This window comes from Delphinus delphis, chromosome 2 (genome assembly GCF_949987515.2).
Source record: "Delphinus delphis chromosome 2, mDelDel1.2, whole genome shotgun sequence".
Classification (NCBI taxonomy): domain Eukaryota; kingdom Metazoa; phylum Chordata; class Mammalia; order Artiodactyla; family Delphinidae; genus Delphinus; species Delphinus delphis.
This window is the reverse complement of record NC_082684.1, coordinates 43,085,102-43,107,879: the sequence shown is the minus strand read 5'-3', so window position 1 is coordinate 43,107,879 and position 22,778 is coordinate 43,085,102. Positions and strand designations below refer to the sequence as shown.

Below are 22,778 nucleotides of genomic sequence, written 5' to 3'. Positions count from 1 at the left end.
TATCATTTGATACCAAACTGCTGGGTGTACTTATGCATCAACTAGAGTTTCCTGCAGTGTTTGGATTTGTTTTAGGATTCATTTAGCTCTAAGACACTACTTTAACTTTGGTTTACTTTTTATTACATTGATCACATGCAGTAGCTGAGAGTACACTGTATATTGTTGGTCTGACTTGGAATCATTCATGTTGGCTTCTCAGCTTTTGAATAAAACACAAAGCAACATAGTCTCCACTAAAGCACAATAATCAATTCTTAAACATTTTGCAAGCTAGTCTCAGATGGGATGTTTCCTGAAGGTACATGAAAATGTTGCTAGGATAAGAGTGTGTAGTGCCCACCCTGACACAAGAAGGGAGGCAAGAAAAGGATCGTGCATTAAATTGATTTTATGTATTTACCAGCAATTTGAGGCAGACATGAATGAACAGGAATACTTGGAGGATGATCCTGATTGAAAAACATTTCAATGTATCCACAATCCAGTCAGAATGCTATGGTGCTATATAGTATAAACTGCTCAGTGATATTTCCATTTATTTTCCTTTTAGTAATAAAATTTTTTTTCTATCTCATACATGATTGAACACGTATTTTGCTTTAAAATTAACAGTCATAATTGAAGAAACCATGGTTTATTTCTCTAATCAAGTGACCAAGCTGCTGAATCTTAAGGCCTCAACAAGTGTTGCATCTTATTATTTTCATTGAACAATAAGACCTATTTTGATTATTCTGGTAAACAGCAATTTTGTTTCCCCAGTGGTTTCCGTTTGCCAAACAGTCATGACAGACGGTTTAACATGGTGGCTACTGCTTTCATGGGATTCTGTCAGGTGAATCCTCATTTCCAGTGCAACAGTTGTTGGCAATCTTTCATCAAAAGTCCATGCATTAGGACTTCTCTATCGTGGTTGGCCAAGGAGTCCTGCTTTGGCAGCCAGGGCTTCATTCTGCTGAATATGATATTCCTGAAATCTCATAGATATTCGTTGAGTCATTTTTAAATATTTCTGTAAGCAATGCTCTGAACAGGTGGTCTAGAAATAAAAAGATCCAAGAGTCAACACAAAAATATTAATTAAAAGAAATTGCATCTATTCTAAAAAAATAACCAGTGGGTATTTTTCTTTTCTTTGAATATATCTGAGAATTAAATGGTATTAATGAGTAGCAAGTGATCATAGCTTTCAATTGTTAATACTTTCATCCATTTACAAAAATTAATATATACTGAATGCTTACCAGTTTGGAGGTACTAAAAACAATGGTAAGTCAGTCCCTGCCTTCTGGACTAGATTTTCTGCAGGTGTGTTTCAATATTAACTGAAATCCCACATTCCCATCTCTTATTCTGATTGTTAAAATGTAGGCCCAGTATCAGGTTTGTTCTTTTTAATGAGAAACTCCATTCACAACATTCTTAATTTTCAACTTTTTACTTTTTAATAAGACTATTGTACTTAGCATCTCTCAAACTTCGTCATTTATTTAACAAACACTTATTGATTGCTGGTTATATGTTAAGTTCTTGGCATGAATATTTATCAACATATTCCACTGGAGGAATTTTATGTCTCTTTTAGCCAATATATAAATGTTTTGAAGAGGATATTAAAAGTTAAGACTTCTAATAGGGTTAGGCAATATGAGCCACCAAATTCAAACTCTACTTTTTCCAAAATTAACCTGAGTTTTCAAGGTCAGATAGGAAAGCCATGTCAAGTTTCTCTAGCCTGGCCATCTTGACTGAAAGCTAATTATTAAGAATCTTTGCTTTGGAACAATGTATTCAGCAGGTCCCAGGCACCTTCTCTAAAAAAGTCTGCCGTAGTTCAGTGTGGCTGTGATATTAAATTTGGCATCTTTAAACTCAGTGCCACGAGTCTGGCTGCTTCAAGTTCCTCTGAGCAATGGAACATATAAAAGGTAGCCTAAATTCCTGTAATAACTAGGAACAAGCAAAATGCTTAGGGGGATCCCATTTATATTGTTTATGATGAACTTAGAGAATTTTTAGTGGGCAACACTTTTCATACCTCTTCAGGTTTTACTTCTCTTGTTGTGAAGTCTTTAACACAGTCCAAAAAGCAGGTTTCTGTAAGTTTATTGTAGGTTCCAAGAAATTCCTTAAACTACAAACAAATCAGAAGGTTCTTTAATATTTGGTTTTTAAAACAAAGATGTTTTAAATACTGATGTATTTAGGCAAAATACCCTGTAATACTTGAAATCAAAGGTTCTTTTGCTACCTTAAATGGGTATAATATGATCTACAAAATATAGTCAGATTTTCTAGTTGAATATTTATTATTTCCTGGATTATCTTTCAAATTATCTGAAAAATGAATATGCTTCATATCATTTAACATCCATCTGTGGAAATGAAATATAAATAGTTATTTTGTGAGATCACTGACTGACATGGTTATATCCAGTAGTGCCTTAATTTTTTACAAAATCCTTTTTCCTTAATTATAATACCTTACCTGTTTTATCTGATCAGATTCTGGTATTTGTGCAGCCATATTCTTTTGGTATGTTTATTAGTCACCTGATTTAAAAGTAAAAAGTTTGTCAGTTTGTATACAAATTTCTTTAGGCTAGTTGAAGGTAATCAAAACAAGCACAGATTTTGAAATAGCACTGAAACGAGTCTACCTGAAATTACTGTTCATATTTTATAAATTTCTGATTATGTAATTATATGCCCCCCCACAATCTCCCAGGTCATTAATAAGAACCTTACAGTTTAGAACTCGATTTTCTTAATGCTAGCTATGAGAACCAAAGGCCCTATCTACATCTCCATTTTTTAGACAGTTTGCTCTGTTACCTTGCAAAGCTACGTATTAAAGTCCCATGCGTAGTACGGCTTTATGGGAAAGAGCTCTCTGGTGTCTTCCTATAAGTACTTAAGTTAACTATCCCCCTGGTTCCTAATACAACTTAGATCTGTGCTACTAAAGATCCTTTTACTATCTCTATGTAAATGCAAAGGTTCTATTAATTAACAAACGCCATCCACTTATTAATCAACAACACTCATGAAAGAGAGTTCTAAAAGACTCTAAGAGAAAGTTATAGGAGTTTTGCATTCTACAGTTCAAAAAAGGTAATCACAGAGACTTACCAGAAACTTCTGAACATATGACACTTTTGATCTAACTTGGGGGCAACAGAGAAGTGAAGATAAGGAAGTCAAAGAGTGTTTCTGAATTACTGGGATTTTCACATATCCTAAATGGAGGACCCAGGATCAGTTAATTATGATGTAAGAATGTATCACGTTATTTACTTATTCTATCCTGGCTAGTTCTAAAACAGATGAAATCTCATAAACTGGATGTGTATGTCATTCTTACTAGCTCATCAATTATTATTTAAAGTGGCTGTGAAAAGCACGAAATTTTCATGAAGCTCACATGGAGATTAAGTAGGAAATTCAAGCTTACGGCAGAGTGTATGCTACTATCGTGAAAGAAAATTCTCATTTTGATTAACAAATACAATCAATGGTAATTCCACTCCAGCATTCCCAACCATGTATAAAACTTTACCCCTTTTGCATTTATTCTTCCCTCCTCTTTTGTCCTTATCCTGTATGTTCACAAGTATTACTGCCATTTTTAAAAAGTTATTTTTTCCACATGCAAGGGAAAGCACCAGTTCTTTTCTATTTGCTATCCTAGTCTCATTCCAAAATTCTGACTGTCTATACTTCAGGGAATCTCTGGTTTAGTAGTAACAGTTATAAACTATCTTTTCTATTAAAATTCTTTGAAATCTGCTACAAACAATGCAGTAGAGGTTTCAGATTAGCCCAACATGCAGGCAACTAGTGTTCCATAAACACCTAAAAAGTTACCAAGAACGCTCTTTATTCCTATTTTACTTCACAGATTTATAAATAATATATATATTTTAACCACATAAACTACCTGAAAAATACCAGGAATTAACTGAAGGTCACAATTTTTCAGGTATTGCTGTGACTATCATCATTGATACGTCCCAGGTAAGATACTTCCATTATATTTACTCTTTGCTCACTTAAGTCATGAAACACTGATTCCACACCCTCCAACTACGGAACTGCATAGAAATACAAACCTAATTATTCCATTATTTTCTAATATCAACTTCAAACTTATTTACAGTTTGAGATCTCAGCAGTTACTATTTTGCTAGATAGATATGGGTAGATATTCATTCAGTAAACATTTATTTAATGTACCAAGTACTGTGCTGTTTATGAAACCAGCCATGCTTCTGAGGTAAGATGAATCTTTATAGCTGCTATAAAATTTTATCACTAACCAGCCAAGAAACAGAGAATCCTGTAAGTATATCATACAGTGAGGTTTAGGATTTGTGCTTCTGGGAAGGTGGGGTAGATGTGCTTTTCCCTATTCTTCTCACTAAGTACAACTAAAACCCCTGGACATTACACATAAAACAAACATAAGACTAAAAAGTAGAGAGGAGAAAGTATATTAGCTAGGGCCCTTGGGACCCGAGAAACATCACAGTAGTGAATTCTCTCCCTTGTCTGGGGTCTCATATATCACAAACTTGGAGCTGAAAAAGCTGGCAATCTGCAAATGCCAGTTGGAGTAGTCAAAAAGCCCCTCTGTACCCCCAGCCAAAAGTCTGCCTTCTCTAGCCAAAAGGCTAGGAAAGGGGAAGCCTGCCTATAAAACAGAACTCATTTAAACAATAACTGCTGTACTCCAGGCCAACACAGAAAAAACTGGTTCTCATCCCCACCCACATCAGCATAAGCCAGATAGACTTCCACCCTCACTAGGTTGTAACGAGACACTCCAACTCCCACACCAGAATAGTGTCAGAGAAGGGTGATTAGGGAGCAGGGACTTTAATTCTTGCTGGGCATTAATAAGGACCCCTCCCCCAAGTGTCAGTGGAAACTGCATGGGGAGCCTAGACTTCCACCTCTGTTGTCAGTGATGAAGTACCTTTCTCCCTTCCCTCTCGGGTGGTATCAAAGGAGGCCTAGTTGAGATTCAGGACCTACATACTGCCCCATGGTAATCAGGCCACATGCCCTCCTGTGGTGTCAGTGGAGGCCACGTGGGGAGTAGTAATGAGGCACTCCAGTACTCAGCCAGGGAGACACCAATGAAGGCCTAGTAGAGATCCGTAACTCCTACGCTCACCCAGCAGAAATGAGGAACATCACCCCCACCCCCTGGCGTGCGCGCACGCGCACACACACACACACACACACACACACACACACACACACCACCCACCCTCTCTAGTGACAGAGTGAGGAACTTGGACTTCCACCCTCACCTGGCAGTAATAAGGTGCCCCCACCCCATGAAGCAGTGTCAAAAGCAGTCAGCTAGAGGAGAAGGTTTAAACAAGATCTAGAGTCTCATAACACAAGATGCAAAATGTCTAGGTTACAAAAAAACAGAAACAAACAAAACTCATTCCAAGAACTAAGATCTTAAGAAAAAAAAGATGTCAAACACTGAGATGAGAGATGTTAGAATTATCTGACAAAGATCTTAAAATAGCTATTATAAAAAATGCTTCAATGAATAATTAAGAATGTCTGAAACAAATTAAAAAAATATAAAACTCAGCAAAGAAATATAAGATATCAAGAACCAAATGGAAATTTTAAGAAGTGAAAAATAGAAAAAAACAAAAGAAGCTCAACAGACAGAATCAACAGCAGATCGGAGGGGATAGAAAAAGGAATCTGTGAAGGAAGGAGGAAGATAGAAAATAGAATTATCCAATATGAATAACAGAAAAATAGAATAAAAAAAATGACAGGGTACCAAGAATCTGTGTGACTGTGACAAAAGAACTGACATTTGTTTTATTAGAGTCCTGGAAGAAGAGAAAGAGGGCAGGGCTGTTAAAGTACTAAAATAATGGCTGAAAACTTCCCAAATGTGGCAAAAGAAGAGAAGCTTACACATTCAAGAACTGAATTGCATTCCAAAAAGCGTAAACACAAAGAAATCCACATCAAGATACATCACAGTCAAACATTTAAAAACTAAAGACAAAAAATTTAGTCTTGCAAGATGTCGCTCGCAAGAGAAAAGGGACATCTTCTATGGGGAAAAACAATTAGGATAATAGCAGATTTCTCATCAGTCAACCCAGAAACCTGTATCTAGCAAAAATATCCTTCAGGAATGAAGGTGAAATTAAGACATTCTCAAATGAAGGAAAACTAAGAATTTGGTGCCAGCAGACCTGCCTGAAAAGGATTAAAGTTCTGAGCAGAAAAAAACTGATAAAAGGAGACTTGGAACATCAAGGAGGAACAACATAGTAATAAAAATAGGAACAGGTACAGTACCCTTTCCTTTTCTTCTCGAGTTTCCTAAATTATATTTGACAGTTGAAGCAAAAATTATAAAACTGTCTAACATGGTTCTAAATGTGTATTTTAAATGGGGAGGGTAAAGGGAGGTAAGGTTTTCTCACTTCACTGAAACTGGTAATATGCTGACACCATTAGACTGTGATAAGCTTTGTATATGTCATGTAATACCTAGAGCAACCACTAAAAAAGAACATAAGGAGATACACTCAAAAACATTATAGATTAATCAAAATAAATTACAAAAAATATTCAAATAATCCACAGGAAGGCAAGAAAAGAGAAACAAAACCAGAACAAACAGAAAATAAAATAGCACATTTAAGCCTTAATAAACAATTACATTAAATATAAGTAGTCTAAAGAATCAAAAGACAGATTGGGGGCTTCCCTGGTGGCGCAGTGGTTGAGAGTCCGCCTGCCGATGCAGGGGACGCGGGTTCGTGGCCCGGTCCGGGAAGATTCCCACATGCCGCGGAGCGGCTGGGCCCATGAGCCATGGCCGCTGAGCCTGCGCGTCCGGAGCCTGTGCTCCACAACGGGAGAGGCCACAACAGTGACAGGCCCGCGTACCAGAAAAAAAAAAAAAAAAAAAAAGACAGATTGGCAGAGTGCATTAAAGAAATGACCAAGTATATGTTGTCTATAAGAAAGTAACTTCAAATACAGTGATACAGACAGAGTGAATACAAAAGGATGGAAAATGATTTATCATGCAAGCATTAATACAAAGAAAATAGTGGATATATTAACATCAGATTAAGTAGACTTCACAGCAAAGGAATTTAACAGAGACACAAAAGGACATTAAGGGTCAATCCACCAAGAAGACATAGTACTCCTAAATGTGTGTGCCCCAAGCAACAGAGCTACAAAATATGTAGAGAGAACTGAAAGGAGAAAAAGACAAGTATAGTTTCAGACTTAAACATCCCTCTCCCAATTGATAGAACAATTGATAGAACAACTCAACAGAAAATCCACGAGGATACAGAAAAACTCAACAACATTAACCAACAGGATACAATCTACATTTATAGAACATTTCACCCCACAGAATACACATTTTTTATTAAGTGCCCATGGAACACATACCAAGATAAACCATATCCGGGGCCACAAAGTAGCCTTAATAAATTTAAAAGAATTGAAATCATAGAGTCTGTTTTTAGACCACAATGGAATCAAACTAGAAACCAGTAACAGATAACAGGAAAATCTCTTTTAACATCTGGAAAATAAATAACACTTCTAAATAATCCATGAATCAAAGAGGAAGTCTCAAGAAACTTTTTAAAAAAGTCACTGGACTGAATGAAACTGAAAATACAGCATATTAAAATTTGTGTGACACAGCTAGATCAAGTGCCAAGAGGAAAATTTTATAGTACGAAATGCATACATTAAAGAGGAGATGCCTCAAGTCAACTTTTTTTTTCTTTTTACCTCAAGAACCTAGAAAAAGAGCAAAATAAACCCACAAAGCATGTAGAAGGAAGAAAATAATAACAGAAATCAACCAAAATGAAAACAGAAAAGCAACAGACAAAAATCAGTGAAATAAAGAGCTGGTTCTTTGAAAAGACTATAACAGACAAACCTCTAGCAAGACTAACGAAGAAAAGTCACATATTATCATTATCAGGAATAAAACAAGGTATAGTACCATAGACCCTGCAGATATCAAAAGGATAACAGAACTATGAACAACTCTATATACATAAATCTAACAACTTACTCATGAATTTACTATTATCCTGATATCAAAACCAGATAAAGAAGATACATACAAGAAAACTACAGAAAAATATCTTCATAAAATAGACATAAAAATCCTTAACAAAATAATAGCAAATATAGTTCAGTAATATATATTAAAAAAATACACACCTCTAATAAGTAGGGTTTATTCTAGAGATGCAAGGCTAATTCAATATTTAAAAATCAATAAATGTGATCCACCATATTAATAGATGAAAAAATAAGTCATGATCATATCAATTGATGCAGAAAAAGCATTTGACAAAGTCAGTACCCATTCATGTTAAAAACTGAAAATTAGGAAGACAGGGGAACTTCTTCAACTTGGTAATGTACACCTACAAAAAAATCCTACACCCTGTACTACATAGTTAATGGTGAAAGACTGAACACTTTCCCCTAAGATAGTGAGCAAAGCCAGATGTCTGCCCTTACTACTCTTACTGAATATACTGCTGGAAGTTCTACCCAGTGCAGTAACTCAAGAAAAAGAAATAAGACATATAAATTGTAAAGGAAGAAAATAAAACTGTCCCTCTTTGAAGATGACATGATTGTGAACATAGAAAATCCCAAAGAATCTACAAAGAAACCCTAGAACAAGATAGTTCAGCAAGTCAGCAAGATCACAGTATACAAGATAAACATGGCAAAAATCAGTTGTAAAAACTGTAATTTTCCGTGTTACTGAAATTAAAAATACAATACCATTTATAATCACTCAAAAAAAAAAGATTTATGGGTAAATCTAACAAGGCATGTACAGGTAAATATAACAAGGCATGCTGAAAACTACAAAATGCTGATGAAAGAAATCAAAGACTTAAATGGAAAGACACATTGTGTTCGTGGATTGTAAAACTCAGCATAGTAATGACGTAAATTTTCCCAAAATTGATATACAGGCTTAATGCAATTCCTATCAAGGTCCCAGTAACATTTATTATAAATATAGACAAGATTATTTTTAAATTTATATGGAAAGCAAATGGACTTGAACAAATTCAAAAAAAGACTAATAAAGTGGGAGGAATCAGTCTACCTGATTTCAAGACTTATTACATAGCTACAGTAATCAATATTGTGTGATTTTGGTGGAAAAGCCGACACATAGATCCATGAAACAGGATAGAGAACCCAGAAATAATAACACAAATATGCCCAATTGATTTTTGGTAAAGATGCAAAACCAGTTAAGTGAAGATAGCCTTTACAACAAGTGGTGCTGGTACAACTGTACATCCATAGGCAAAAAATTTAACCTCAAAGTAAGTCTTTCACTTTATACAAAAATTATCTCAAAATGGATCTGGGACTTAAATATAGAACATAAAACCCATTAAAACTTTTAGAAAAACAGGAGAAAATCTTCAGGCTTTAGGGCAAAGAATTCTTAGACTTCACATGAAGAGCAAACTACATATGTGATAAAGAACTAATAACTAGACAATATAAAGAAGTCTGCAAACTCTATAGTAAAAACACAAATAATCCAATTAGAAAATGGGCAAAAGACACCTCACCAAAAAGATATAGATGGCGAATAGGCACATGAAAAGATACTCAACATTGTTAGCCGTTAGGGAAACAAATTAAAACCACGATATATAGCATTACACACCTGTCAGAATGGCTGAATTAAAAAAATATAGTGACACCACCAAATGCTGGTGAAAATGAGGAAAAACTGGATCACTCAGATATTCCCTAGTGGTAATGTGAAATCATATAGCCACTGTGGTAAACAGTTTGGCACTATGTTAAAAACCTAAATGTACAACTATCATATCACACAGCAATTGCATCCCTGGGCATTTTTCACAGAAAAATGAAAACTTATGTTCCCACAAAAACCTGTACATGAATGTTTATATACACTTTATTCATAACAGTCAAAAACTGGAAGCAATCCAGATGTTCTTCAACAGGTGAATGATTAAACAAACCGGTACACCCACACCATAGAATACTACTCAGCAATAAAAAGGAATGAGGTACTGATACACACAACAGCCTGGATGAAACTCTAGAGGATTATGCTGAGTGAAAAGCCAATCCCACAAGGTTATATACTATATGATTCCATTTATATAACATTCTTGTAATGACAAAGTTACAGAAATGGGGAACTTAGTAGTGGTTGCCAGGGGTCGAGGAGGGGGTAGGGGAGGAGGAAAGTAGGTGTTACTATAAAAAGGCAACATGAGACTTTTGAAATGGAAATGTCCTGTACTTTGACTGTAATAACATCAGTATCCTGGTTGTGATATTGTACTACAGTTTTGTAAGATGCTACCATTGTGGAAAGCTAGGTAGATGACACAAGGGAGCTCTATTTTTTCTTACAACTGCATGTGAATCTACAATAATCTCAAAAAGTTTGAGGTTGCCCAGCTTTCTAATCCCTGCCAAAGAACAAGGTACAGTGTGCATTGTGGTAAATGTTAGCAAATGTTCAGAACTAGAGTTCTTTTGGCTTCCTACTCAGAAAACAGCCTGAAAAGATCCAAGAACTGGTAAGATAACTTTTGTGGTTAGGTGTTAAAAGAAAACTTTGTGGGAACTTAAAAAAAAAAAAACAAAAAACAAGAGCAATAAAACAGGAATTAAAGGAACCTGGTTCACCAGCAGGCCTCTAGCTGAAAGCACAAAAGGTTATCCAAAGACCTGTTCATGTTTGCTAATTATAATGCCAAAATCAGCTTCTTTTTCCTGTTCCTATCCTAGTATTTCTTCAGGTTAAAATTCACGTATAATATGACTTTTTCAAGCAGAGGTCAGAGAGGCAGAAAGTATGAAATCTTTAAATGTTGTGTAACACTGCTGACTCTACCTCACTTCCCTCTTGGTATACAACTCATAGTGACAAATGATGATTGTTATTGGGAAGTCTTTGAAGAGATATAGATGAGGAGCACCCCCAAATGTTGTTTGTATGAATTTTTTTGATATTGTCTTTTTTTTTTAAACCTAAGTGAAGGCAGTTGTTCCTAGAAAATACTGGAGACGGTTGAGTGAATAGATGATTTTCAAATTTACTTGCTAGTTTGTGTCTTCTGAGTCTTCCAGCATTCTATCTTGCAGTTATTTAATCATTAGTTATGTTGACTGACAAAGTCCAACAGCCATACAAACCACCTGATAGTGAGAAGCGGTAGAAGCAATGTGGCTGCCCTTTTATTAGGTCCTAATTACCAGATATTACAAGCAAATGTTTGTTACTGTAGAGGCAAATATCCAATCAGGGGATACCTTCTAGTTATATCCCTGAAACCTGAAGAGGGAGGGAAGGGATAGAGAGTTCTAGCATCTCTGGCTTGGGCCTTAGGAATGATTACAGCAATGCTAAGTAATTTTTGTGTCAAACAAAATGTATCATAAAACCAGGGAACTTAAGAGAATTGTTAGTCATCAAGCTCAAACCTTTTCTGATGCATGAGTTTCCTTTCTGTTCTGGATAAGTCGTTGTCCAACCTTTGCTTGAATGTCTCCAGTGAGGCCTGATTTCTCACCTGAAAAATGAGGGGATTACAGTATGACTGCTGAGGCCCCTTCAAGCTCTAAGCCTGTTCGATGAAATTTAAACTTCTGCTGGCTAAGTCATTTTTTGAAAAGCCTTTTCCTTTTCAATAAGTGAAATTAGTTTCCTCAATCTGTTCTGAGGTTACAGTTATTTAGCATATGTGTTATTATGTATTAAAAAATACTTAATATCCTGTTTTGCCATGTAATATGTATGTTCAGGTGAACATACAAGGACAAACAATTCCCAGAAATTTCTGAGTATTAAAAAAAATAAACTAATCAGGATGTGGTGGGAAGATACCCTCTATTTAGTCTTTAGAATCATATGCAGATTTCTACCAGGTCTGGAGCCAAATTTCTAATTCTGTTCAAACTTAGTTTACAATAAGTGATTCTTCTGATGTCCTTGGCCACTATCACTATAACTGATCCTGGCCACAGCATGGCTGGTACTGGTAATTGGTAATCTTGTGATTCAGGCAAGGATCATGAATGGATGATAAAACTACTGGGTGATAGGTTGGGGAACAGGATATATGCATTGTATCAAAGCATCTCCACAGGTTACTTATCACAAAAAGAAAACTGTCCCTTTACATTGGGGAGATCTGCCAGTCACCACCTTAACCAGTGTGGTACCACCTATGTGCTATTCTTGCCAAAAATGTTTTATGTGATTGATTATGAGGGAATAATTAGGAACAGCCACAATTTGGGACTATGTGTAAGATGACTAGACTGGTCTTTTCTAAAAAAGTCATAAAGAAAAGGAGTAGAAAGGGCTGTTCTAGAATATGACTAAAGAATTAAGATAACTAAACAGTTGTGAACTTTGGAACTCCAAACCATTTTTGAGTTTTAAAAATAAAGACTTTTTGGGATAATTGGAGAAATCTGAATATGTTATCTTAGGTGTGATAGTCATATTGTGGCTATGTAACAGTATGTTCTTAAGGAGATACATGCTGAAGAAATAAGGGTTAAAGGTCATGATGTCTGCAACTTGTAAGTGGTTCAGCAAAAAAAACCTGTATATCTCTCTGTATATGTATATATAGAGATATGAGAGTGGGAAAGAGAAAGGAAATAAGTAAAAGTGTTAACAACAAACAAATGAAAGAACAATCCTGTGAGCCATGTTTTTTGTTCCCGGGCTATCTGTTCCCGGGCTATCTGACCTATTTGATAGGTCAGATGTCTAAACTGATCTGAACTAACTTGCTAGATTGACATAAAATAGGACTCTACCACATGTCCCTTTACTTTAGATCATTTGCAGCAGCTTTACGAAATTGTGCCTGATTAACTGGCAACCCTAACTTAATCAGAGCAAAACATTCTTTTGAAAGATCACTGCATACTCCTTTTGGGTTTAAAGGATGGCTTCAAGGCCTTAAAGGATGAGCCTATGAGCACTGGACTAGATGGGGGCAAGATTACTTGGGTTTTAATCCCAGCTCTGATTGAAGAGTTGTAAGATCCAAAACAAGTCACATTTTTAATGAGTTTCTACACCTACGAGCACACCTTAGAGGGGAAAGGTCACTTTTTCTTTTACATCTAAGTTTCACCTAGAAAATAAGGGAGATAAATCATCTCAAAAGTCTCTTACAGCTCTGACACTGTCATTATATCTTTTAATTTACATAAATTATAAAACAAATTGTGAACAGATAACTACCTAAAAGCCTGGTAATGAAGGAAATGTAACTGAAATACAGAAACTCATCAAGATTTAAAAGGTTCTCTAAAGCTGAGCCCTTAAGGTCTCTTTTAATTCTAGGATTTCTTCTATCAAAGTAGACAGCTGAGATGTAAAAATAAATAAAAATTTGTTATTTAACCTTTACATCAGATTACATTTTTTGCTTTGATTAATCTTTTAGTAATGCGTAAAGGGAAACGTTTAAGTAATGCATCCTCGAAAATCAGCAAATCAGATAAGGTGTGTTGGCCCTGGTCTTCTGTCTAGAGAGAATTTTTCAGTTAAAGGAGGGTTCAGCTCAAGGTCACAGGGTGGATGCCTTACAGTCTAACTCACTGTCCCAAAACAAGACCCCGACTCCCCAAACTTGGGTTGAAGGTGGCTCAGAGCCTCGTATTCGACCCTCGCCACAGTGATGACACTGTTCCAAGGCAGGTCCCAAACCCGCTCTGGGGACGCGTTGCCCGGCTCCGCAGCCCCCGCATAGCACCAGGTAACCGCGGCGGCCTCCTTCAGAGACCCTGCCACCTTTCCCGAGCGTAGCTTGCAGCCCCCCGCCTGAAAACCCGGGATTCTGTGGACAGAGAAAAGAGACCATACTTAAGGACAGACTCTCGCATCCGACACCAGTAGGAGGCTGCGGGGCTCCGCTGCCAGTCGAGTCTGGGGGCGGAGGATCTGGGTCAGGGCCGGCGCCGCAGCCGCTGGATGAAGGAGAACACGTGGGAATGGCGATGTCAAATAGCTCTTATACCCTACTTCACCGATTCGTTGTAACGCCGGAAACGCTAGAGGAAAAAGCCGATATCATAAACAAATTTTAAAATCCCCTGAAAATTGATTTTTTGATTGTCTGCTTAGATAAAGCTATTTCTGACTTTTTCTTCAATATCAACACGAATCTGTAGAAACTTTTTGTAAAACTAATTTACTTAATCTCGCGTCCCTAACGGTCTGCGGGAGCTACCCTGTAAACAGTCCCTAATAAACAAGATTGGTATTGTCATCTACGTTGGGCGCTCTTCAGGTCTTGGATGAAACTCCCGAGTGTTATTCAATGTTTTAAGCCTTGTGGGGCAATGTACTGCCTTTATAAAACAAAAAATTCACACCCGTTTTAAGCCTTTTATATTGGGTGTTTGTTTCCACCCGGAGAGGGATGGAAGAGCACTGGAGAGCGTTTAGCTTTTTGGTTGGACGATTTCATGGCGCGCATGCGTGTTGTGTCTGAAGGGCAGGTTTAAAGGGAAGTAGGTGTTGACCCGCGGCTAACTGAAGCTGTTGTCAGCTTAGACCCGTGACTCCGCTGTTGCCGAGGGTTCGGAAGACGCAGAGGGGTGAATTTAGGTGTCTGATGGTTGCTTCTGGAGGGGTGTGTAAGACTCTTTGGCTGAAGAAAGCTATTAAGCTTCTTATGTGGGTGATTTTGAAAAAAATAGCATTTCGGTTTTACCTGCTTGACTCCCTCTTCTCAAATTTTAACTCCGCCTCCACATCTGGTAGGTTTTGCACTGCCATCTCTCCGGTTGGGGAGTGCTCTGTTATTGTTATTATTGCTTATGCGGTCATTCTCTTGTCATCCTCACTTTCAGATTCATTGGCATGGTGCATTAATAGACTGAGTGGGATTAATGGGTAAATATGTTCTAGTCGTCTCTAATCCTGGATTAAATACCAAATTGAAATTTCTAGCTTTGTGCATAGTCTCTTTAGACGTTTTATTTAAAAGTTGATGACTGCATGTTTCAAAATCACTTGAAATTCACGTTTTCTTTATCATACTCCCACTTTATTTCTTCTCCCCTACCCCTGCCCCCCCGAAATCCTCAAAGCGGTGAAAATTTTGTTCTGAAGTTTAATGCACCCAGAAGAAAATTCTGTTCATAATTGTGGGACTAGTTTTGTTACCAGTAATATGAAAGGCTCTGAGTTTAGCCCGGAAAAGAAAAAAAAGGTTAAAATACCAGCGAGGAGACTTCGTGAGGTAATTTCTCCAAATCAGGGAGATAATTCGCCTTTGCTGAAAGATGAGTTGTGCCGTGTTCCTCCAGCGTTGTCTGCAAATAAACGTCTTCCTGTTAGAACTGGGAAGAGCTTGAATGGAACGTTATGTGGTATGTGATTCCGAATAGTTTCAACCAGTTTTCACTTCTGTAAATCTTTAGTCTTTATTTTCATTTCGTTTTTTGTGTTTCAAAATTTAGAGGACTTTTGATGATTAAATTCCTAAATATATGTCTAGTTTGTACAGGCGTTTGAAAAGTGACCCCTTTTCCTGGGAAAATGGCCAGGTACCCACAGTCTACATCGAATAATACTGAATAGATAGAATGAATAAAACATTTTGTATTTTGTTTTTTCTTTGCGTGTTTTTGGCACACTGTTCTTGTCCACAACTGTGATGGACACACTCAGCTAGTGTGATGTGCTTACTTTTCACCAGTAGTGCTGGCTTTTTACCTTCTGTTTGGATAGTAGAAAAGCACAGTTTCTGCATTTTGATGGCTTCCATGTCCCAATTCACTTGTCTGGAGCTCCCTGAAAGTGAAGATAGCATACGTTTTACCCACTTCACTGGTAATCAAATTAATGAATATAAGCACAAAAAACAAAAGAATAAAGCAGCTTTTATAGTGCTGCTTTTGAGGGGTACAGCATAACATAGGCCTGCTGTTAAATCAGGCTTTTATATCATGCGCATGTTTTATTCCTGACAAATGATTGTACCCATAGTTTGTCCAAATCCAATAGTGTAATGATATATTTTATAACATTTTATACTTATCTCATTTGATTGTCAGTTCTGAGCCCTTATTTTCCAAAATATCAGATGTAAAAAACTTCATCAGGATATATTTAAGTACATTTTAAGATTTTTGCATGAAGAGTGGCTTCCAATTTAATTAATTGCATTAATATGGAGTTTATAGTTCTTGAATTATATTTGTACAGTTTCAAAAGGTAACATCCTGATTTAAAAATCACTAAAATTGATTCCTTTATTTTGTTAGGTTCATCAGACTTAACTTCTGCCAGAAATTATCAGCAGCCTCCATTAGAAAATCCCACTGTGTCAGAAAGTGTAAGCAAAAGAATTCTTAATTATGCTCATGTTAAAATTTTAAGTATTGGCAAATAATGCTTTTTAAAATTTTGTTTGATTAGCAACAGACCTTGTTTTTATTTAAATTGCATTTACCAAAGAAATGTTTTTACAAACTGTAAGGTAAAGGTAAAGCAGCCGTAACAACATAATAAAAAAAAAGTGAGGTGTAAATTATATATCATTCAAACTATTCTGAAGCCTTTTGTGTACTTTCTTTTTCTTTTTTTTTGCGGTACGCGGGCCTGTCACCGCTGCGGCCTCTCCCGCCGCGGAGCACAGGCTCCGGACGCGCAGGCTCAGCGGCCATGGCTCATGGGCCCAGCCGCTCCGCGGCATGTGGGATCTTCCCGGACCGGGGCACGAACCCGTGTCCCCTGCATCGGCAGGCGGACTCTCAACCACTGCGCCACCAGGCGCCTTTCCTAGGAACTTTTAATGGGTTCACAGAATTTCAGTGTATGTATGTACCAAAGTTTATTTGTTCATATTCCTGTCATTTGACATTAAGGTTTTTTTCCCCGTTTTTTATAATATAAACAAGCAGGTGATGAACATTCTGGTATATATCCTAGCTCATTTCCTTGTATTAATTTCTAGGTGTAAAATTGTTAGATAAAAGATTATGCACGTTTTTTTGCAATGTTTCTAAATTGCCTCCAGAAAAACTGTATCAATATATATTCTCCAGCAAGGTCATGAGTAAGAATTAGTGGGGTTATTTCTCCCCATCTTTATTTATACGAAGCATTAAAATTAAACCCAAAAAACCCCTGCCATTTTGATAGGTGAAAAAGGCATCTCATTGTTTTATTTTCTATTTCTTTTATTATTAGTGGAGGGGAAATTTTTTTCATTTATATTGCCACCTGTATTTACTCTTTTGTGAATTACATATTTATGTGCTGTGCTTTTTGTAACGGATTTGTGGGAGTTCTTTACATTAATTTCCCAGATACATTCTACTGTATTGTTAGCCTCATTGGCTATTTTTAGGAAGTTAACACCTGTTATCAGCAGATAGCTTGGATCAGTTTTCTTTTATGATTTTCTCTTTTCCCTTTAATGATTTAGCAGGGAAAAAAAATGTGTGTGTAAGGAAGATGAAGCAATGTTGACTGAACCTAGTACTTAAAAAGTCATGGTGTCTTGGCACTGAATAGAATCTTAGAAACGAAGTCTAGGGTTACACATGTGAGCAGAAAGCTATTTGCCAGTAGATGTCACTTATATAGTGAAGTCTTCTGAGACCACATTATAGCTTAGTGACAAAGAATACTGTGATTAATTTGTGATATTGTGCCATGCGTTGACCATCCTTACGAACTTCATTTGATTCACAGTGAATCACATTTTCACATTTAACTATAGCCACTGAGATGTTACATAAGTTGCTCTGCTGAGAGTACCAAATCAGGATTTGAATCTGAATTTCAAGGTCGCAGTTGCTTGCTTGTTCACTTACCCATTCGTTCACTTGATGACAGCTCATTACTCATTCAACAAATCTTTGAGTAGCTTCAAGGTACCTAAGCATTATGGTGGTGCTGGGAATTAAGCATATAAAACACACAGTCCTGTCCTCCCAGGGCACAGTAGTCACATGGCTAGTAAATGGTAATTGATAAATAATAAATCATAAAGTTTATTTAGCCTTTCATTTCTTCCTTTCATATCTTAAAGGATTTTTCTAAAGATGTTGCAGTGCAAGTGTTGCCTTTGGATAAAACAGAAGAGAACAACAGACAAAAAGGTAAAAGGATAGATTTGATTTTTTTTTGGTAAAACATACATAACATAAAATTTACCATCTTTACCATTTTTAAGTGTACAGTTCTGTAGCATTAGGTATATTCATATTGTGCAGCCATCACCACCGTCCATCTCCAGAACTTTTCATCTTCCCCAACTGAAACTCTGTACTCATCAAATACTAACTGTATTCCCCCTCCCACCATTCTACTTTCTGTCTCTATAAATTCCACTATACCTCATATATATGGACTCATACAGTTTTTGTCCTTTGGTGACTGACTTATTTCACTTAGCATGTCTTCATGGTTCATTTATGTTGTAACGTGTAAGAATTTCCTTGGTAAGGATAGAATTTTAGATTTTTAGACATTGATTTTTCTTTTCAGATATTCATTAAACAGCCTTACAGTTTTTTCTTATTATTTTCATTTTTAATTAGTTTTTCCTTCCAAATTAAGCTACTAATGGAATCTCTAAAGTCCAGAAAATGGTTTGTAACAGTAAGGATACTTTTATTATTGCCAACATATTGCATAGGTTTGGTATTTGATACCTGTTTATACATGCTGAATTCAAGTTTTGTATAGTCTTTGGTAAGATAATAGATTAAAATATGCATTGAAAAAATTTATTTAATGACAGTTAAAAAGTAGTTGGTTTTATTTTCATCTAAGCAGTTTTATTGTTAGAGTTTGAACAAATGTCTCTAATTTGGCCCCAGGTGTTTTTACACAATTTTTTTCCTACAGTCTAGGGTTATAACTATTATTACTCAGTCATTTAATGTGTTCCTTACCTTTTTAAATTGAAAGGTCATATTGCTGAATCCCCAAACATTTTTTTTAGTTAAAAAAGTTTTTCTTTGAGTAGCTTATCAAAATTTAATAAATTTTCAGGAATCTAAAGTATATTTTTGTGTTTTGATTTTGCAGCAAATGACATCTTTATTTCTCAGTACACTATGGGACAGAAAGATGCTCTAAGAGCAGTTTTAAAACAAAAGTAAGTTTCATTTACAGAAAATAGGTGGGCCATTTCTTGTGTTTCTATATGGTTCTCTAAAATCAGCTTTATTTATACTTTGCACCTAGGAAAAAGTTTTTTTTTCTCCAATGTGTGAAATATATATATGTGATAATATGTATAAAGCATTTTTCATGGTGCTGGGCATGTGTAAAATACTCAGTGGCTGTTAATTATTATTATTATTATTGAAGATGTATTGTTCTAAGCACTTTATGTGCATTAACTCATTGAATTCTCTCAAAATCCAATGAAATAGATTCCATTACTATCCCAATTTTACAGAATCCCCATTTTATAGATAAGGAAACTGAGGTAGAGAGGGATTGATTTTCCCAAAGTCATTTAGCAAGCATTCACTGGGCTGGGATTCAAACCCAGGTAGTCTGTCTTTAGAGTCCTCTCTTAGTCACCTCACTATACTGCTTATAGCAGTAGTCAAGTAGTTCCAAATATATAATACTTACTACTTACTATCAAAGGACATTTAGACTTTTTCTGGTTAAGATTTGAGAAAGGGACAAGCTTAGCATCTGGATGGAGTGAAGGGGAATGTGGCTACTACTCTATTCAAATGCTTCCTCCCAACTTTATCTTTAATGCCAGTGAAATACAGAACCAACCCTGACAACAGCACCATGCTAAACATGAAAGAATATATCACTGGAGGAATTTTTTTTTTTTTTTATCATTAGTGGCGGTGGAATGAGATACATATTCTTAGGCTAAATGTATTCTATTCCTAAACCAGAGCAGCCTGGGACACCCCTTAGAAAATAGGAAAAATGTTTACTTACTTTTGAACTCTCATTTTATTCAAAAAGGAAATTTTAGATTACTTCTATAAGTGGAAAGTTGGTATTTCTAATAATACAATGAAAATAAGTATATAACTATTAAGATAAAGTTTATTCTTTTTCACCTATAGTTATCCATGGTATACATATTATACTCTGGGAAACACTAATGAAATAAATATTACCTCCAAACTACAAGGGTGTGATCTGAGCCAGCCAGAGTTTCACAACTGGTTGTTTTGCTTAATGGTGCTTTTCCTTTTTGCATTTGATCAGCCTCCAGTTCCCAATATGTGATATGGTGGTTAGGAGGAGAATTTGGATGGTAAATTGCATTCTGGGATTTGTAAATATATAAGAAAAGGCAAAAGTAAGGGCATGAGGGAGTAGTGCAGTCTCCCAAATTCTATACTTGAACTAAAAATTGCAGACTACATCTGACTCATTTGGAGAGAAAGTGATTACCATTTCCATCCAGCTGACCCCAGGTGGAAGTGGCTGCTTGCAACCGTAATGGGGACTTTATCAACTTGCCTTCAAGTCAGAACTCTCAGATCTGAGAGGGAGAAGTTGTTTATCTACAAGTGGACAGTGAGAGGTAACTGTGAACACTGCTCCTCTTATCTGTTCACAGTAGATCTCTCCCCATTTCAGGATGGATGCACAGAATTTTTTTTAAAAAGCAAAAAACAAAAAAACTAGGAAGGGCCTCTGAGAAGGTCATTGCAATGTAGAGAATAATAATTGAGTCAGAAATATAAAATGACTCTCATACTGGGTTAAGAGAGATTTTGCTGTAGTTAGTGTCACTTGAATTTTTTTTTTTTTGAGAATGGTGGATGGAATTTGGCAAAGTGATTCTAAAATTTACTTGGAAGGACACACAAATTGAGAATATATACACATACTGTTAAGAATACATACATCTAGAATGCACACAGTTGAGAATAGCTAATTTTGGAGAAACAGAAATGGAATGATGGAAAATCTGCCCTATTTGCTACTATAATATGCTGTAAAGCTGTGATAAAAGGTAATCAGCTGGAGCCTTTGAGGAATGAAGAGTCTGTCCAGAGTGTCTAGAACAAGGGTAGAATGTCCTTACATGTGGCTGGAGAGGTTATAAACTACTTTAAAGAAGTTTGGACTTAAAGAGAAACAGCAAATCATTTAAAAGTTTTAAAGCGTGATATATTTTTCTTAAAAGGCTCACTCAGGTAGTTATGAAAAAATGATTGGAAGAGGACTGGACTGGAGTCCAGGAAACCAGTTGACTATGAATTTTTCAGGAATCTTTTAAAGAGATGAATTAGATTGGTCCTGAGTACATTGGGGAGTGGTGGAATGTGAGGGTGGGAATCATGCTGGGCTGTAGAGGAGTACACAGGTTTGGAAGATGATCTGGAGATAGAATTGACAGGAACTGCTGCTTAGATGTGAGAGTGAGGAAGGAGCTAAGGATGGATCCTAGATTTTTAGCTTGTATAAATGCATAGTCAGTAGTAGTATTCATTAAGAAATGGAAGCCTTGGGGGAATAAATTTCATTTTAGATGTAAGCAGGGGTTTGAGGTACCTATGAGACATCCAGGTGAAAAATGTCTGATAGGAAATTGAATATAAAGGTCAAATTTACAAAAGGGGTCTAAGCTAGAAATCCATAAGTCATCTGTATGTAGATAGTAGTCTAAGCTCTGGAAGTGATTGAAGTGACTCGGTGGGAGTGTGAGAGTGAAAAGAGATGGCATAGGGTAGGGCTCTGAGAAAACCAAACCTTTAAGAGATGTGCAAAGAAAGCAATGTGGCTTCTAAATGTTACTCAGAAAGTTTATCCAGAGGTGTAAGAGAGTATGGTCTTAACAAAACCAAGGGAAATGAGGTTCTAAGTTTGATAGCTGCTCAGAGGTAAAGAAAGATAAGGACTGAAAAGTGTCCATTGAATTGAGCAAGACGAGGTATTAATGGCCTTGGTAAGAGCAGTTTCAGTGTAGCATTGGGATAGATGCCAGATTCAGAGGATTTAGGAATAAATAAGAAAGTTCTAGAAAAAGACTAGAAGGAAACAGTTTCTTCTGAATGGGAGAGTTATGTGCATTTTTTCTAGTTCTTTACACTTAGAAGCTCATTTGCTACATTGAGCATTTATTAATTTGATAATTGGAAAAAATAAAATTTTAAAGCCTGTAAAGTTGATGTCTAGCCTTATAATGTTATTTTTCTTGTTGGTCAATTTAATGTATTAAAGTAGAATGAAAGATCTTAAAGGGTAAATCACATTCAGACTTCAGACAGAAATTCTAAAAGATACAGATTATCTGAATTACATTTTCTTAGTACACCACTCAGCTAAATATATATTGAGCACCTACTATGTGCTCTTTCTTAGTTGCTGTTTGGTATAAAAGAAGTCCCCGGCCCCCCACCCCAGGTTGCTTAGAGCTTGGCTGGGGAGAGAATAGGTAGATATATGGAGGAATGCATGATTAGAGCTGTGAGAGGAAACATTCAATACATTGTTAAACTGTTCTGTACAGACATTTAAACCATAGGATGGCTGACTGTCAAGCCTCAGTTGTGTGGTATAGGAAGTAAATGCAAAAGTAATTAATGAATGGAAAGATCAAGAGGAAATGTTATGAGAGCAGGCTTATTGAAAAAGGTAAGGCTTTTGTTGTATCTTTAGAAGGATAGAGTAAGTTAGGTGAAGAAGGTTGAGAGAGTGAGAAAAAGCA

General features: G+C 36.3%; 2 protein-coding genes across 7 annotated transcripts in view; one reads left to right on the top strand and one right to left on the bottom strand.

Annotated features, from left to right (window-relative positions):
• Positions 1-88: 88 nt before the first annotated feature.
• TIMM9 (translocase of inner mitochondrial membrane 9) lies at positions 89-14,121 on the bottom strand. Its single transcript, XM_060004482.1, has 5 exons — positions 13,970-14,121; positions 11,563-11,651; positions 2,492-2,556; positions 2,042-2,137; positions 89-1,042 (listed from the first exon to the last, which is right to left on the bottom strand). Exons 3-5 carry the CDS (start codon positions 2,528-2,530, stop codon positions 908-910), a joined length of 270 nt encoding a protein of 89 aa, XP_059860465.1. The 5' UTR covers positions 2,531-2,556; positions 11,563-11,651; positions 13,970-14,121; the 3' UTR covers positions 89-907.
• Positions 14,122-14,642: 521 nt separating this feature from the next.
• Positions 14,643-22,778, top strand: part of KIAA0586 (KIAA0586 ortholog) — a 100,271-nt gene continuing 92,135 nt past the window's right edge. For 3 of the 6 annotated variants that reach the window (XM_060004480.1, XM_060004475.1, XM_060004479.1), the window contains exons 1-4: positions 14,750-15,483; positions 16,381-16,451; positions 18,156-18,225; positions 19,160-19,229. In XM_060004480.1, the coding sequence (XP_059860463.1) occupies positions 15,228-15,483; positions 16,381-16,451; positions 18,156-18,225; positions 19,160-19,229 (467 nt within the window). In that variant the 5' untranslated portion in view covers positions 14,750-15,227. Of the gene's footprint in view, positions 15,484-16,380; positions 16,452-18,155; positions 18,226-19,159; positions 19,230-22,778 lie in introns of all 6 variants that reach the window. The other 3 variants (XM_060004478.1, XM_060004477.1, XM_060004476.1) reach the window with 3 other exon arrangements.